This window comes from Engraulis encrasicolus, chromosome 10, assembly GCF_034702125.1.
Source record: "Engraulis encrasicolus isolate BLACKSEA-1 chromosome 10, IST_EnEncr_1.0, whole genome shotgun sequence".
Taxonomy (NCBI): domain Eukaryota; kingdom Metazoa; phylum Chordata; class Actinopteri; order Clupeiformes; family Engraulidae; genus Engraulis; species Engraulis encrasicolus.
The window spans coordinates 38,592,541-38,609,516 of NC_085866.1; the positions used below are offsets into that span (position 1 = coordinate 38,592,541).

Sequence of the window (16,976 nt, forward strand, 5' to 3'; positions counted from 1 at the left end):
AAGACCTTGGAATCCATTACTTCAGGGCGAAATGTCAGGCTTGTAGAGACTCCCGATGCAGATATTGCATACTGTGGTCTCTTGTCATACCTCTTTGTCTACGCATACCATATAACTGCCTAGCCTAGAGGCAGAAAGTATTTTGCGAGACAAGTTGCTGTAGTAGGCTACTCCTCCATAGGAGATACTCCAAAAGGACAAAAATAGGCCTATGTGATGGTGATGGTTCTGAGTAGATTCACCCTAATGTCATATGAGCTGTGACATCCATCCAGTAGTCCACCCAAAGAGTTTTCTGGCTTGGGCGAACATTAGCAGAGTTACCGAGTTAGGCCCTATTTATGGTTATTTCGAATAGTTTGCCAGGCATTCACAGTATCTCCAAACTTTAGGCCTACCCCACAAAAATGACATGTCATGACTTCTACAGTAGTACAAATATGGTCTTTACTCACAAAACGAAGCATTTAGAAGTTTCGAAATAGTCCAGGAGTTTATTATTAGGCCTATCAACACAAGCCGAATATATTCCAAAGAACGTCTTTGTATAGGGGCCTATTCTGTCTATCTAAAGCTGCGCCGTCCTTACTTCCGTAAGCCCGTAAAAGTCCTCAACGAAACTCATCATTATGCACAATGAAAAGTGGATTCAGCATCCGTATTGATAATGAAAACCCTTGGTTTTGTGAGTAGATACCATATTTGTACTACTGTAGAAGTTTGGTGTCATGACATGTCATTTTTGTGGGATAAAGGTTGGAGATGTGAATGCCCGACAAACTATACGAAATAACCATAAATAACTCGATAACTCTGCTAATGTTCGCCCAAGCCAGAAAACACTTCGGGTGGACTACTGGATGGATGTCATGGTTCAAATGCCATTAGGGTGAATCTACTCCGAACCATTGCTTTAATCACAGAGCTATATCTGCGTGTAGGCCTATCTGTTTGACTCTCTGGATTAGCAAGAAATTACATGTTTGTGCTGTGCTAGTGCATGCCTTTGCTTATCAGAATATCGGCTGTTGACTGTATTGCTTCTCTCATATGGTGCCAGAATACACCTAGTCTGGGGTGGCAGTCTACTGCTGATGGTGAAACCTGTTCATCCACTGCCATCATATGCATGCTATGTCGAAATATTTGTGTCTTGGTTGTGTGTCACTGTAGGCCTACTGGCACACCTTTCACTGGTATCAGGGGATGAGTTTGATTGTTTTGCTATACTAAATATTTATGTTTCTTTTCCAAAGGTTGGCAAGAAAAAGTACTTGAACTCACAAGTCAAAAGAATGGGTATGTGTTTTTTTCTCCACCCTGCCAAGGTTTTTATGTGGTAAAGACACAAAGAGCAACTGCTCATGCATGGCATCTCTAGGCATTGTGTTTTGTGTGCAACATGAATGACTGGTTGAACAGGTACTGTTTTTGTTTACACAGTGATGCAAAGCGTATTGAGGAGCTCTTTGCCAGGAACCAACAACTTCGAGAGCAGCAGCGGGTGCTATGTGAAAATGTCAAGCAGCTAGAGAACAGGTTCAAAAACTCTCAATGTTGCCCTGTAGGCGAGTACATTTAGGGTTTAACTCCCAAAAAATTTATACAAAAGTTTTTTTTCATGGATTATATTACTATTGGACCTGCTAAATGACATACTAAAAATCTAGTAAAATCTGACTTTGGGAAATAAGTTATTTTTGACATGGCTGCCATAGGCTTAATTTAAGGGCCAAGAGACACTCCAGGGGCCTCATTTATCATCAGTTCGTAGAATGTCTTCTAAATTGTGTCTTACCAGTGAAATTTAGAATGTTCGCAAGTACAGAAAAATCGGGATTTATCAAACGTGCGTTGGCTGCTCCTACGCACAAGTCTGCATGATAAATCCCACACCTTCCAAATCACTGTGCACGCGCGCATTTGGGGTAATTTGCATCCCGAAACGCCTCCAAGTAACCATATATGGTATTAAAATATATTCAAATGCCATGTTAATCCGAAGGCGCCACCCTGTTTGGACACACATGAACACACGCGGACACACGCGCCAGTCGAAGCGCTGGCGGGAAGTTCGGAGATAGAAACATTTCCACGACAGGAGGAGGACAGTGTTTCAAAATAAGTATAAGAAGGAGACACACATGGACGAAAACACTGTAAAATAGCACAATGTCATATTCCATTGTCATTCAAAGCAAACTGTACCTTGCACGGTCAATATTATTTGCAATTTCGCGTTTCTTCCACTCGCACGGATGGTCTGAGGTGTGCGTAGATTTAGGCACATTTCTACGTTCAAGTACATGTTCATAAATCCCACACTTTGCTCAGGAATGATCGCACGCACGCTTTACGCACAGATCTGTGCCTAAGAACGCTTGATAAATGAGGCCCCAGGTGAATAGGCCAAAAATGTTTAGCTTGCCGATATCACCATGAGACTTTACCTGGTGATTACTCACATATTTGTGAGAAAAAAATGTATTGCAAGTTTTCTGAAATGTTATGTTTTAATGTGGTAATTAGACTATATCTAATTAAATGTGCATTACATTTCAAAATGCAAAAACTCAAAATCTGAAGGCTCAAAATTACTCTTTTATAAAGATATCTTCAGAAGAGATTAAGGACATCTCTTTTTGTTTTGTCGTAAATCTAAAGATCTTTGTACAGACACGCCAGCTAGCATTTTTTTTCTTTCAAAACATGGTTATTTAACACTTCTTTTAGATTTAAATCATTGAGTTTTATGTTTCTCAAGTTCTTCCAGACATTCTATGAGTCTGGTAATATCATTTTTAGCTTGCATCATGGCAAGGTCAGCTGTCCTCAACTCATAGCCTCTCCACAGAGGTGTACTAAGGGCTGGTGCTGGGGCTCCTATTTGCCATGTACAGTCAATCCGGAAAGTATTCACAGCGCTTCACTTTTTTCATTTACATCTTTATTCCAAATGCTACAAATGAATCTCTGTTGTCAAAATCCTACACAAATTATTCCATTATGACCATGTGAAAAACAAGTTGTCTTCTTGGTTTTGAAAATTTATAAAAACAAAAAACCAAAGAAATCATTTTTACAAAAGTATTCACAGCCTTTGCTTAATACTTTGTAGAACCACCTTTGGCAGCAACTACATTCATTTTTTTCATTTCGAAATGAAAAGGGATTAAAAGGGAGGTCATCGGTGTGTGTTTCAACCTTTCAGTACATTGAAATTGTACATTTTGAGTCTGAACCTGGCTAAAATAGATGGGTGTGAGTTTTGAATGAAATCCTATGGAGAGTATCATGATCTGCTTCTGTAGTCACAGTGCATGTTGACATGCATGTTTCTTTAGGTGTGATTCAGATTTCCAATGTTGATGGCATCTATACATCGCCAAACCATGTCAGTCCCCATCTAAAGCAAATTTGTTTATCTTGGTCTCAAGAGAGATGAACAGACCAAGGATATGGATCACTGGAACCATGTCGTGTGGTCTGATGAGACCAATATAAACAAATTTGCTTTAGATGGTGTTAAGCATGTGTGGTGGTAAACAAGTGAATTTTACCAAAAAAGTGCATTATCTGGCTAGTCAAGCGTGGTAGTGGGACTGACATCGTTTGGGGATGTATGAATGCCATCAGCATTGGAAATCTGAATTACATCTAAAGAAGCATGCATGCACCGATGACCACTTTCTCTGAACTATCCACAAGTAAGGAATGCCACCTGCAGTTGACCCTCGCTAAAACAGCACTGCTGGTGATCCCAGGCAGATTCAAGCTGCCATGATATCAAACTCAATATGGACTGTTGCTGTTAGCCCAAATAAGGCCACAAGAAACCTAGGTGTCATTATTGATGACCATCTATCATCCTCTGACCACATAGCTTCAGTTTCCCAGTAATGTCGCTTCTCACTAACTTCAATATACAGAAATCAGACTGTGCCTGACCTAAATGACTCAACTTCTGGTAGGCCTACTGTCCATCTGAACTACTGCAACCCCATCCTGAAAGCTACACTTGACACTTGTCTTCCTCCAGTACCAACCATTTCACCTTGCCATCTACTTACACAAGTAGTGGCTCCTGTCTGTTCAGTTCAGCAGCTGAAAGACCCAAAGCACCCATTGACGCATGATTCATCACTGATGATGTGCCCTGACAAACAGCACATGGATCTTACCATAGCAGTAGTGTCTTTAGCACTCCATACCATAGCACTAGCATGACATAGTGAAGTTGAACAATATAAGGAAGTTAGCATCTGGCAATTTTGAAGTATATATTGCTGACAACATTTTAACATACACAACATTTCTGGGTTTCCAATATAAAAGAAATAGGTCTTCTGAAGTTAGCTAATAATGTAATTATCGTGTAATAACCTTAATTAAAAAAAAACTTTGATCTTGAAAATGACACCTTTCCTGAAGTCAGATTTTCCTAGATTTTTAGTATATTAGTAAGGACACCTGGATGTATTGAAATCAGTTGAAAACCCTTTTGTACCAATTTTTTGGGGGTTTGGTGTATTTAGGCCATAGATGTACTCGACCATCTGTCAGCTTGCCAACCTATCTATTTCGTTTTTGTCTTTGGCCATTTCCTTCATTTCTCTTTCTCTATCTTTCTCTATCTTTCTCTCTCTCTCTCTCTCTCTCTCTGACCCTCTGTCGCTCAATGTAAACGTGGTGTGTGTGTGTGTGTGTGTGCGTGTGCGTGTGCTTGTGTGTATCTGTGTGCATGCGTGTCATTCTATGTGCGTGTGTGCGTGCATGTGTGTTGACTAGGCTGCGTGCTGGCCTGTGTGACCGCTGCACGGTGACGCAGGAGATGGCCAAGAGGAGGCAGCAGCAGTTCGACCTGTGCCGCCTGCAGAGCCTGCAACACATCTCCACCCTGAGTAAGATCTATAGAAAAGTATATCATTATATACCGTACACGTATACTGTACTATACTATGCTATACCTATACGAGTCAGCAGCAGTATAGGCCTACCTGTGCCGGCTGCACATCTCCACCCTGAGTAAGATCTATAGAAAAGAATATCATTATATACCGAACACATACTATACTATACTATACTATACTATACTATACTATACTATACTATAAGAGCCAGCAGCAAAATGACCTGTGATGGCTGCAGAGCTTGCAACACATCTCCACCCTTAGTAAGATCTATAGAAAAGTATAATTATATACCGTACGTATACTGTACTATACTATACTATACTATACTATACTATACTATACTATACCATACATATACTATAGGAGCCAGCAGCAGTATGACCTGTGACAGCTGCAGAGCCTGCAGCACTCATCTCCACTCAAAGTAAGCTCTGTAAATAAAAACAAAATCGAAAACTTATACAAGACTTACCGGGCGAATACACGAGCCGCAACGAGATTCAAGTGACAGAGAATCGCTTCTGTGCAGCTAGAGTGATACGAGCAATTGAAGCGACTGAAGTATGTCAGTTAAAAGCAGAACGCAAACATTCCAACATTCCCATTGGCTGTGGTTACTGACCTCTATACAGTTATTGGCTGTCGCGGCTTGTCGCCGAACCGCATCATAGCTCATTTGCAAAACATTCCCAGGAGTTCAACTACAAACTGTCGCTCTCGTCGTACGAATCGCCTCTAGTCTCCAGAATCGCTTTAGTCACGCCACTCAATACAAAGTCAATTACTTCCGTCGCTTGCCTCGCTCATGTTGCGGCCAGTCTATTCGCCCAGTTATATGGCACAAGGAAAGAGGTGAAAAATAAAAAGGTCAGCGTCTGCCCCTAGACTTTGACCTGTGTATTGCTTGGTGCGTCTGAAAGTTAGAAACACTAACAGAAAGCTCACAGAAAGTTAGAGGCACTGTAAGTCAGAAACACTGAAAGCTACCAAAAAATGAGGTGTGTGTCTTCGTGTTGAAAACTATATATTGTAGCCAAAAACGTTTCGAACCAAGGGAGACATTGAAAATTAACTAGGTCCAAAACCTCTGTTGCTGAAATTTTATATCCACTGACTTTTTGTCACTTTTCGGCTGCAATATACAGTTTTCAATACAAGCCTTGTGCGCGCCTCATTTTTGTTTTACTTTAAGTGACACTATGACCGTGGCCAGATCCTCATCTTCCTAGCCTGGGAACTCCCATACTGCCTTTAGTTCTACACAATCGTTTCAGGTCTGGTGTTAGGTGATTAGGTCTGGTGTTAACCAGGCAATCATCTTCCTGATGTACTGTCCAAAAGGAGGCGGCAGCGTGATGTCTGACCTGCGCCGACTAGAGATGGGATTTATGGATCTTTTTCGGGATCCGGATCTTAGTGGCTCGTTCCTTTCAAAGAGCCGTTCAAAAAACTGGCTCTTTTGGGTCTTTTTTAAATTATTTATTCAGTGATAGTCAGGCTTGTTAAGTCAATATTCCATAAGAATCTTTCACTTGGTGATACAAGCACCAAATCAGGTACACAGGTGCTCCAGGGCCTACTCTCCCAGAAAAGGTCGCTATCCAGGTGAAAAAACAAGATGGCGGCCATTTTTCAAGATGGCCGCCTCATTAAAGGTGAAAAAAGCTGTTTTCGTCTTAGAATGCCAAGTAATCAAGATATCTGAGTGATGGAAATATTAAAATGTATGCATTCTGACCAGGACAACTTCATAGTATCATTATTTCATCACAAAATGGCCACCACTTTTCAAAACGGCTGCCCTTACATGACTGAAAATGCACATTTATGACAGCTGTCCGATAGCAGGTATTCAATAATGCATACTAACCTTTCCATCACTGTTGGAATACAATGTCGTAAACTTGTTTACATTCTGTATTAGAGTGATGTTATAGCACAACCAGGGCACACTGGTGACATCACTGCTGTCAGACTCAGTGTCGGCTTGTGGTAAAATAGCTGTAGTTGTAGTTGACTAACTCTTTAGTATACTCACTTTAGTTGTTAGTATTTATAGTCTCCCATATACTATCCAATAAGACCCTGTATATAGCTTAATTAGAAATGTAGTTAGTGTAGTTAGAAATTTAGTTAGATAGCCGCACCTGAATTGACAGGATGTGCCAGCGCGGGAGAGCCGAGCCAAGGGTAACGGGGCTTCAGTTACCCGGATAGTGTACAGATTGCACAGGACTTAAATGACACTGGATGAACGATCGGGCTGGGTGTAGGGCAGAAGTTGCCTGATTTTCATAGACTTCAGATCACGTACCGCGATTCTGGTCTGACCAGGACTATAACGATTAGCGTTTCCATACAGAACGAACTTTGTTTCCATGGCCTGGTTAACCCGCCTCCCTTGGCTTGCTACTGGTTGAGGGCTGTGCCGAAGTTTAAACCAAACATTTCTTAGCCCAATAGAACGTCTCTGCTTAAACCACGTCACTGCCTTGAACACATCTCTACCCAGGACAGCTGGAAATGCACAGTTGATTGGTTCCAGACAAAGTGGGTGGAGATCCCGCTGTAGCGGGAGAGAGCAAGCTCCTGGCCCTACTGTGTGTAGGTCAGGGTTCCCGCGGGTTATTAAAAATATTAAAAAGGCATTGAATTTAGTTATCCAGCATTAAGAGCATTAATAGCATTGAATTAGCTGTTAAAAGTCTGGAATTTTTTTCACTGCGGCATTAAATTTTCAAAAAACATTTCAGTGTGCAACCTAAAGGACGAAGTTTTTTTTTTCATAATGAAGATGACGCACAGAACGTCAATACCCATGATTCGTTGTAGAACGCTACTGTAAACACAAATCTAGAGTGTGCAGCGGCGTCATTTTTTGATGAGGTGAGGTGAAGAATGGGAAAGTGCCGGTTTAACCCCAAGTGGCTGCAGGATCCAAAATACTTTTGGGTAAAATCTGTGCCGAATGACCGCGAGGCGTGCTGCACACTATGCAAGAAAACGTTTACGCTGGGCTTTTTTCATAATGAAGATGACGCACAGAACGTCCATTCGTTGCACTGTAAACACGTGCACAAACCTTGAGTGCTGCAGCGACAACGGGAAGTGTAGCATTAACAATTATCTATCCTCGATGTAGCGCACAAGTATTTTTTCCACTAACCAGCAAAGTTTTATTTGTGCCGTCCAAGCACCAGTTGAACTCGAGAAGCAGGTTGTGATCAAAGCCACCCCCCTTTATATTTATTTCATTGTGTTCATGCAAACAGTGGAGAACTGACGTTGTGGAATGTTACCGGTTTTCTTGGGGTATTCTTTTTAAGGCTATTGAACGTTGTGAAGCAAACTTAAGGAGCAATCAGAAATCCACCGCTGTCATTTGTAGCCATTTCAATTTCATGACAAAGCTGTGTTACAAACGCAATTAGGCTACTTGGCGAGACAGCCTATCGATTGGTCGCAACTAGTAGATGTATCACCAACGACCACCGACATTAATTAACACACTCTTGCCTAAAAGCGGTAGCAGAAAACAAGGCGACGTCATGCAACATTTAGCCTCTTTTCAAATCTTGCATTGAATTTTTGAGGTGGCCAATAATAACCACAGACGCGTAACCGCGGTTAAATCACACACTGGTTAGGCTACAGTGCACTCCACACACCAACGCGTGGGCACGCTATACCTGTTGGTAGCAAACTTGACTCGTATCAAATCCCGTCTCTGAACTATTTCCCCTTGCTGTTCGGAAAAAAAGACGACTACTTAGTTGATCTTGTTTTAATCGATGCGCTGCTAAACCAGGAGACCTGACCCATTTATGAATAGGGGGGCTCACGGCGCATTTCCTTACTGAATCATGCTCAGATAATGCATACTTCCCAGAATTGCGCATGGTGAAAAATTGTAAACAAGCATGGACGCATGCATGGTCTTATCGGATAATCATTATTGTGGCCATTCGACTATGGCAGTGCTATTCTCAAATAGGCCTACCTGTAAAACACTACATTAAGGGGGATCATTACTTGCACAACTAGCCCTATGACCAATAACTTGTTGACTCAAAAAATGAGTGGGTTATTGTCAGTTTAACGCTCAAATTGTAAATGGTACATTTAAATGTAGGCAATTGTGCTTTTTGAACGTCATTATAATGGAGTGAAGAAAAACGATCAGGCCTAATTATTAGGCCCAACAACAATAATAATGGTCTACTCCAATTTAGTCTGATAGGTTTACATTATATTGGCTAATACATGTTGAAAGACAGATAGGCCTACTGTATGAATATAGGTTACAGTACATGTGCAAATTATGATTAGGCCTATGATTGGTCTACTTCATCCTAGAAAATGTCAATAGCCTATAAAAAACAGCAAATGTTCCAATTCTTTCTGTGTTTGGCTGATCGGTGATCATCACAGCAAGTCGGTAATCTGCAATTAACAAATAAATAGTGCTTTTGAAGCAGCTTTTGAATTCAATTCTGGGGTTTGTTTAAGTAAATAAATCTGAGATGCTACAATGCAACTTTGCATGTGTTTTAATTGTATTTTCCATAAATGTACATTCTTGTGCCAAACAGAGAGGTAATCTCTTAAGAAGTAATGAGGTTTGAATTTGATACGCGCTTTCTTAATTGAATTTCGTTCAATATTATTGAAATAATGGGTGCGATAAAAGTATTAAATTTTATGTGAACATGCATTAAAAAAGGTCTTAAAAGCATTGAATTTAGGTTTAACAATCCTGGGGGAACCCTGGTAGGTGAGCCGAAGGCGTAGCGTCATCAGTAGGGCGGAGCCCGGCTAGGGCAGAAGATGACTTAACCTTGTTGTGTCCCATATCTCAATGTGCTTTGATAATTTGAACGGTTGGGTGGTAAAAGGATAGACCCTCGGCCTTTAACCGTATTACACAAGATGTCTGCTAAAAATCCATTGAGCTGCAGTATGTGTCGGGAACAACACCTCAATCACCATGACCCTGAGCACGGGGGCCCCGCAAGGTTGTGTGCTCAGCCCCCTGCTGTTCACGCTGCTGACACATGACTGCACAACGACCCACAGCACTAACCATCTGATGAAGTTTGCGTACGATACAACACTAGTGGGCCTCATCACTAAGGGTGACGAGACTCACTACAGAGAAGAAGTAGACTTGCTGGCCAGATGGTGCAAGGACAACAACCTCCTGCTGAATGTCAACAAGACCAAGGAGATTGCTGTCAACTTTCAGAGGGGCCAAAAACAACTGCTACCACTGACCATCGACAATGATGTTGTGGAGAGAGTGAGCAGCACAAAATTCCTCGGAGTGCACATCAGCGACGACCTCTCTTGGACCACAAACACATCATCACTGGTGAAGAAGGCCCAACAGCGCCTCTACTTTTTGTGCAAACTGAAGAAGGCAAGTGCTACACCCTCCATCATGACAGCATTCTACAGAGGAACCATCAAGAGCATCCTGACCAGCTGTGTGACACAGTGTGGGGAGGAGGTTGCACAGAGCAAAACAGGAAGACACTCCAGCGCATTGTGAACACAGCGTAGAAGATCATTGGAGCGCCACTCCCTCCCTGCAGGACATTTACACCACCTGCCCCACCCGAAAAGCACTGATGATCACCAAGGACATTAGTCACCCTGCACACAAACTGTTCAGTCTCCTGCCCTCTGGAAAGAGGTACAGGTGCCTCCGCTCCCATACCACCAGGCTGGCAAAGACCTTCATACACCAAGCAATCAGGATGCTGAACTCTTAACCCGCCCTCCTATCACTGATAGCCCACCCTCCCCCTCAACACTGAATTGTGATTGCACATTCTACTTGCACTAACACACACACACACACACACACACACACACACACACACACACACACACACACACACACACACACACACACACACTGAACTAACTCAAAAGCACACACAAACATGCACACACATGTTGCTGCTGCTTCATGCCTGTTACTTAATGACTGTACTGGAAAACTAGCTACCAACTGTAGTTGTAAATATTGCACATTACAATTGCTTACTTTATATGTATTATTTCACAATGATACTTTCACCATGTCAGAATCGTCACAATAGGACATAACTGAAAATGCACAACAATACCTCTTCTTAATACATGTTCTATGTATGTCTGCTGTTGCCCAGTCTTGCACTTTATATATCTGTAAGGGTATTGTATAGGTACTCTAGGTGTAATGCATGTGTACTGTCTATGTCTAATTGCCTAAGTCCACACCTAAAGTCTATGCCTATGTCTGCATGGGAAAGTAAAAAACGTAATTTCAAGTCTTTGTATGGCCACTGCATGTAAAGAAATTATCCAATATGCAGGATTAGAGATGATGTGGATCGAATTCGGCCATGGTCATTCCATCAGGTGGCTGCCAATTCATGACATGGTGTTGAATCTTGGGCCAGAGAAATCCAAAAGCATGATGTCCTTCCATTCTTTCACTGGCTGTGATGTTGTATCAGCTTTCCATAGCAAAGGCAAGAAAACAGCATGGCAAACATGAGACGTCTGCCCTGAAGTGACTCATGTCTTCAAAATCTCAGTTCATACCCAGAAGTAATTGAACATACTGACCTGAACCTTCTTGAGAGGTTTGTCATCAATATGTATGACAAGAACAGCACAACAGACAAGGTTGATGAGGTTAAGACTGGACTTGTTTGCTCGAAAACAAAGATCCTATGATGCCATTCCACCAACAAGTGCATCCCTTGTCCATCATGTTAAACGGTCCGCTGCCAAACTCCCTGTATATGGGGCCGAGCTACTGTGTGCAAAATGCAAATTGAAAGCCCTGCCAACTGGGGGTGGCAAAAAGATGGTGAGGCCTGGAAAGTTCTCTGGTCAACGCCTCCTACAATTGCGGAGAGTTGCCAGCAACTGACAAAATGTGGATGCAAGACTGACTGCTGAGGAAGATGCAAATGCTATTGCTTTAGCCTCAACTGTACACAATTATGTTCCTGCAAATGTGAGGACAAAAAATAACTAATCCAACATATACATCAGAGTTTTCCTACCCAAACAACAAACATGTAATCATTATAGGCCTACTTCTGTTTTTGTAATATTTAGAATCATTCAGTGAGTGTTAGTTTATTTACATGTAATTATGAAAATACTATAATTTTCAATATTTTTTTTAGTGTTTAATTGAATTTCCCATGCTCAACATTATATATTTCCATACATAGCTATTCAAAATATGATCAGTCAATCAAAATATACATAAAAGCCATTTAAAAGCAGTTCAATTGGCGGCCATCTTGGAAAATGGCCACCATTTTGTTTTTTCACCTGGATAGCGACCTTTTCTAAAAGGGTAGGGTCTGAAGCACCTCTGAACCAAATTTGATGCTTGTATCACCAAGTGAAAGATTGTTTGAGGTAATTGCTGCACTATTAAGAATGTAATATTTTGACTCCACCTCAAGGTAATTTTGTCCAAACAACAACTGATTATTCTCCTGCTTCTAAAGACCGTTTTTGCCTCTCTTTGAGGCAAACAATTGTGTTTTTTTCCCAAATTTAATTACTCTGGTTGAGGTCACGTGCTTAAAATGAATGAAAAATGAACGAAATAACGGTCGAGTGGCTCCCCCAGCTGTGATCCGGTTCCCATCGTTCACTTCAGGGAGCCGTTCAAAAGAGCCGGCTCGTTCATGAACGACACACCTCTAGTGCCGACTGCATTGCCTTCAGCACATCTCCGCCCCGAGTAAGCTCATGAATACATACAGTACTAAGCTCCAGCCACATAAAGCAAGCTGACCGTGGTGCTCCCCTGAACAAACACACACCTACCTGTATACTACATAGGCCTTTAAAGGGACACTGTGCAGGAAATGGTCAAAAAAGGTACTGCGACTATGCTGCTCATTGAAACTACGCTGCCTGTTGCCAAATTTTATCTTTACATGAACGTTTACTTAGTAATATACAAATATGTTCTGGTATGGTCCAAGTACAGTCATTTTTGCAGTTAAAAATGGCTATTTTTGGACATTCTAAATGGCAGACCATGGAATAGATGCCATTTTTCCAGTCATAATGAATACCAGAATTTGATGGTGGTGGTAAGTATTCATGAAAAAGGTAACATTAGTGAATGGGCGGCATGAATTCTGGAAATAAACAACAAAAAATCTCACACAGTGTCCCTTTAAAAAGTGTTCATGTAGGCCTACACTATGCGGGAAATTCAATGAATTGATGTTGGACAACTTTTTTTTAATCCTTTTTCTTAATTTCCTCAATGATTGTTCATGCAGAGAGTTACAGTATGTTTGATGTTTAATGTATGTCTTTAGTATCCAGTTCTGTGCAATATGTTCCTACAATGTCTGTGTTATATGTATGAATATATGTTTAGGATACTAGACACCTTAATTCCCTTTGGGATCAATACAAATAAATAGATTAATTAATTAATTAATCAGTCTACTTTACCCTACATGCACACATCCAATGACACACATCCTTATCACTACAATGTGACTCAAACATGAGTCCGTTTACAATCCACAGTTAACCATTCCGCCATTCCTCTGGACTCTCCTCATCTTCAGTGTGTGCTACCGACCCCAGTGATTAACAGCCATGTTTTGTCTTGCCTCGTTTCAGACACCGAGTTGGCTACTCTGCGGAGAGAGAACAAACGACTGTGTGGGGATCTGCAGAGCCTTAGGGCATCTGTGAGGTGCGAGAGTATTGAATAAAGTTTATCAGCATAGTTATAGTATCAAATACCTACTTCATACTTCCATACTTGAGAATAATAGCCCCGTAACGCACCCCGTTCCACCAGTGGAATGCGTATTAGTCACAGAAAAAAATGCACTACCAGTGCTACTCCACTATGACGGTGCACAAGGCCTTTAGTGATACATTATGACTTGGTCATTGCCATTCTGGTAACTGCTAATTTATAACAGGGGCCATATCTTACTGGGTTAAAGGTGCACTGTGTAAGATTTGTACTTGTTTATTTCCAAAATTGATGTTACCCATTCACTAATGTTACCTTTTTCATGAATACTTACCACCACAATCAAATTCTAAGTATTAATTATGACTGGGAAAATTGCATTATTCATGCCTGAAAAAGGGGACCTTCTCCATGGTCCACCATCTTGAATGTCCAGAAATAGACATTTTTAGCTGCAAAAATGACTGTACTTTGGTCATACTAGTAAATATTAGTGTATTACTTTGGAAATATCCATGAAAAATCATATTTGGCAATAGGCAGTACAGTTTCAATGGGCAGCATAGTTGCAGTACCTATCTGGCCACATCCTACACAGTGCACCTTTAAATAACATTGTTTTATTTACGTATTTAATTCCGTCCAGATATTTTCCGTGTTTTGTTTTTACACAGTCGAGTTGTATTTCACAGTCCAGTCATGTATATCCAGTTCAAAGTTACAGATCACATACATAGCCTTGAGTCTATTCACAGTAACTTGGAATAAGACTATAACAGTGTTAAAAGCAATAATATGTGAATGTATCTCTGTGTAATGCAACTTCATTAAAAGCAACCCATAACAGTTTGAGCTCAGCAACATGCTAACTGACAATGAGCCCTGCACATGCTGCACTCTGCAACACAACTGCACACTAGAGAAAATTGTGACATTTCCTGCATGTGTGTGCAGTCAGTGCACCATGTTGGAGGTCATTAATGACACAGCTCTGCTGTGGTGTGGTGTGTTTCAGGACCGTCAATGGCTACTCAGTGGAATCAGCATCCCAGGAGGTCAAGAGGGGTCAGCCTGCAGTCGTAGCCCCCATGTCTAGCCTTTCCCCAGCAGGGGGCAGTGTGCAGACAGCTGAGGCAGGCCATGGTGGTCTCGGCAGCAGTGAAGGTACACGATTCACTACAGCACCCATACACAGAACATTTACATGCACTTAGAGAGACATTCAAATTATAGGGTTAGTCTGATAAATATCAGAGTTTTAGAGCAGTGAGATAGAGCAACGCTTCACAAGTATAGACATTTCTTACTTTTTTAAAAAATGTTGCTGATTGTATACATACCGTGTGTATTACAAATGCTTTATAGGCTAATAGGTTCATTAAAAGCTTGCTCAATGGATCACATTGACATATTTTAGAATTAATTATGAGCCAGTTCACTTTTATTAATTGTGTTTACTAATGGGCTCTGGCTATTGTTAGAATCTGTATTACAGTATGTCTTGTTGACACTTTTTGCTAAAAAAAAGTGGGGCTTCTTGTTTTCTTTATTTTTGAGTATCTAATATTGCATGTTTAGTGTCCCATGGCACACTGATAAAAGTGTCTGCTTAATGTAATAGTCATGACAATTTCCATATTGAGATTAACTTCCTCTCTCTTTATTGTTTGTGTGCAGAGGCCAGGCACATGGATGCAGTAAGCCAGCAGCAGAGCTTTGTGAGTTCAACAAGTACCCAAAGTTGTCACCCTAATGCTGAGGTCACACCGCCGGCGTTGAAAGAGCTAAAACGCTGCTGACTCCTGCCTGGAAAGCACAGGTCAGGGGCGTTGAACGAGGCAAAAGATTCAACTTGAAGCGTTCGACCAAGAATCTCGACTAACCGAAGCTCGTGTTTAGAAAAATGTGAACATTCCATTGGCTGCCCCCTGCCGCCGCCGAGCTCATTACATATTTTAAGATGAAGTTCAACTTCTGACGCCCTCAGCTTTTGACTCTAGACATGCTTTGCGACTTTTAACGCTTCTGCCGCCTGCTCTCCCATACAAAGTCAATTATTTCCGCATCTTTCCACGCGTTCAACGCAGGCGGTGTGACCGTGCGGTAAGGGTGGTGTCAAGTTGGCTTAAATGGTCAACACCTTCTCAGCTGGTTCTCACCCAGGGGTGTTGCAACGTCTTAAAAGATGTAATTCCATAACGCCCCACGTTCAGGGTGCACTGTGTATGATTGTGAAGGTATTGCAGCTATGATGCTCATTGAAACGGTGCTGTCTACTGCCAAATTTGATCTTTTCATAAATAATCACTAAATAATGAACTAATATTTACTAGAATGACCAAAGTACAATACGTTTTGAAGCTAAGAATGTATATTTCTGGCAATTCAAAATGGTGGACAAAGGAGAAGACCCCCCCCTTTTTCATGTATGGAAAAGTGGCATTTTTCCAGTCATAATGAATACGTAGAATTTCATGGTGGTGGTAAGCATTCATGGAAAAGGTAACATTAGTGAATGGGCAGCGTGAATGCAAGTAGTCTTAACAATGCCCCTGGACAAAGTTTTTTTCCCTCCTCTTTTCCTCAGCCTTCTTCACCATCGCTATCTATGGTCTGGAGAACTGTGCAGAAAATTGCCCAAGACCAGGCTTCTACAGAGAGAAGGTCTGTTCATTTATTGATTCAGTCCTTTATTTAATTTTCAGAGGGCAGCACATTTGTCCAACATGGCAGCCAAGAAGGTACTATCACTATCTTGCAAAAGCAGACCTATAAAGATTAGATTAGATTGCCTTTATTGTCCCCAAAGGGACATTTGTTTTCACCACCATCGTAACGTGTTACAGCCAACATGAAGACAAAGCATACAATTCAAAACACATGAGAAGTACACAAGGACAAACATCAAGCGCAATACATGCACACTCACACACAAATACTGTCATAATCACATACTCTCACATACATACACACATACACTCATACATGGACACTCCCAACGCAAATACTGCACACTCTACACACAATAAGCCATACAACCACATCAACAATCACATACTATATACACTATAGATAAAGAGGCAGACAAAGTAAAGTAAAAGAAAGTAAAAGACATGCCCAATATTCCTGATGCGTATGGCTCTAACGTGCAATGTCACTAGATGCACATGTTAAATACACGTAAATGTATTGAATGATTGATGATTGATTTTGACATCAGTTTTGACATCTTTCACTTTGCTAGTAGAAAAGCCTTATTAAGCTATAAAACGGCAGCGTGAGAGGAGCATTTTGACTACTTGACACATTTC

The 16,976-nt window shown here is 41.2% G+C and overlaps 1 protein-coding gene across 1 annotated transcript in view; it reads left to right on the forward strand.

Moving 5' to 3' along the window:
- rbbp8l (retinoblastoma binding protein 8-like) overlaps nt 1-16,976 on the forward strand; it is a 40,243-nt gene that overhangs the window by 16,796 nt on the left and 6,471 nt on the right. Inside the window, exons 3-9 of the mRNA XM_063208825.1 lie at nt 1,257-1,299; nt 1,444-1,539; nt 4,789-4,901; nt 13,581-13,656; nt 14,681-14,829; nt 15,343-15,383; nt 16,253-16,329. Coding sequence (XP_063064895.1) covers nt 1,257-1,299; nt 1,444-1,539; nt 4,789-4,901; nt 13,581-13,656; nt 14,681-14,829; nt 15,343-15,383; nt 16,253-16,329 — 595 coding nt within the window. The remainder of the gene's footprint in view (nt 1-1,256; nt 1,300-1,443; nt 1,540-4,788; nt 4,902-13,580; nt 13,657-14,680; nt 14,830-15,342; nt 15,384-16,252; nt 16,330-16,976) is intronic.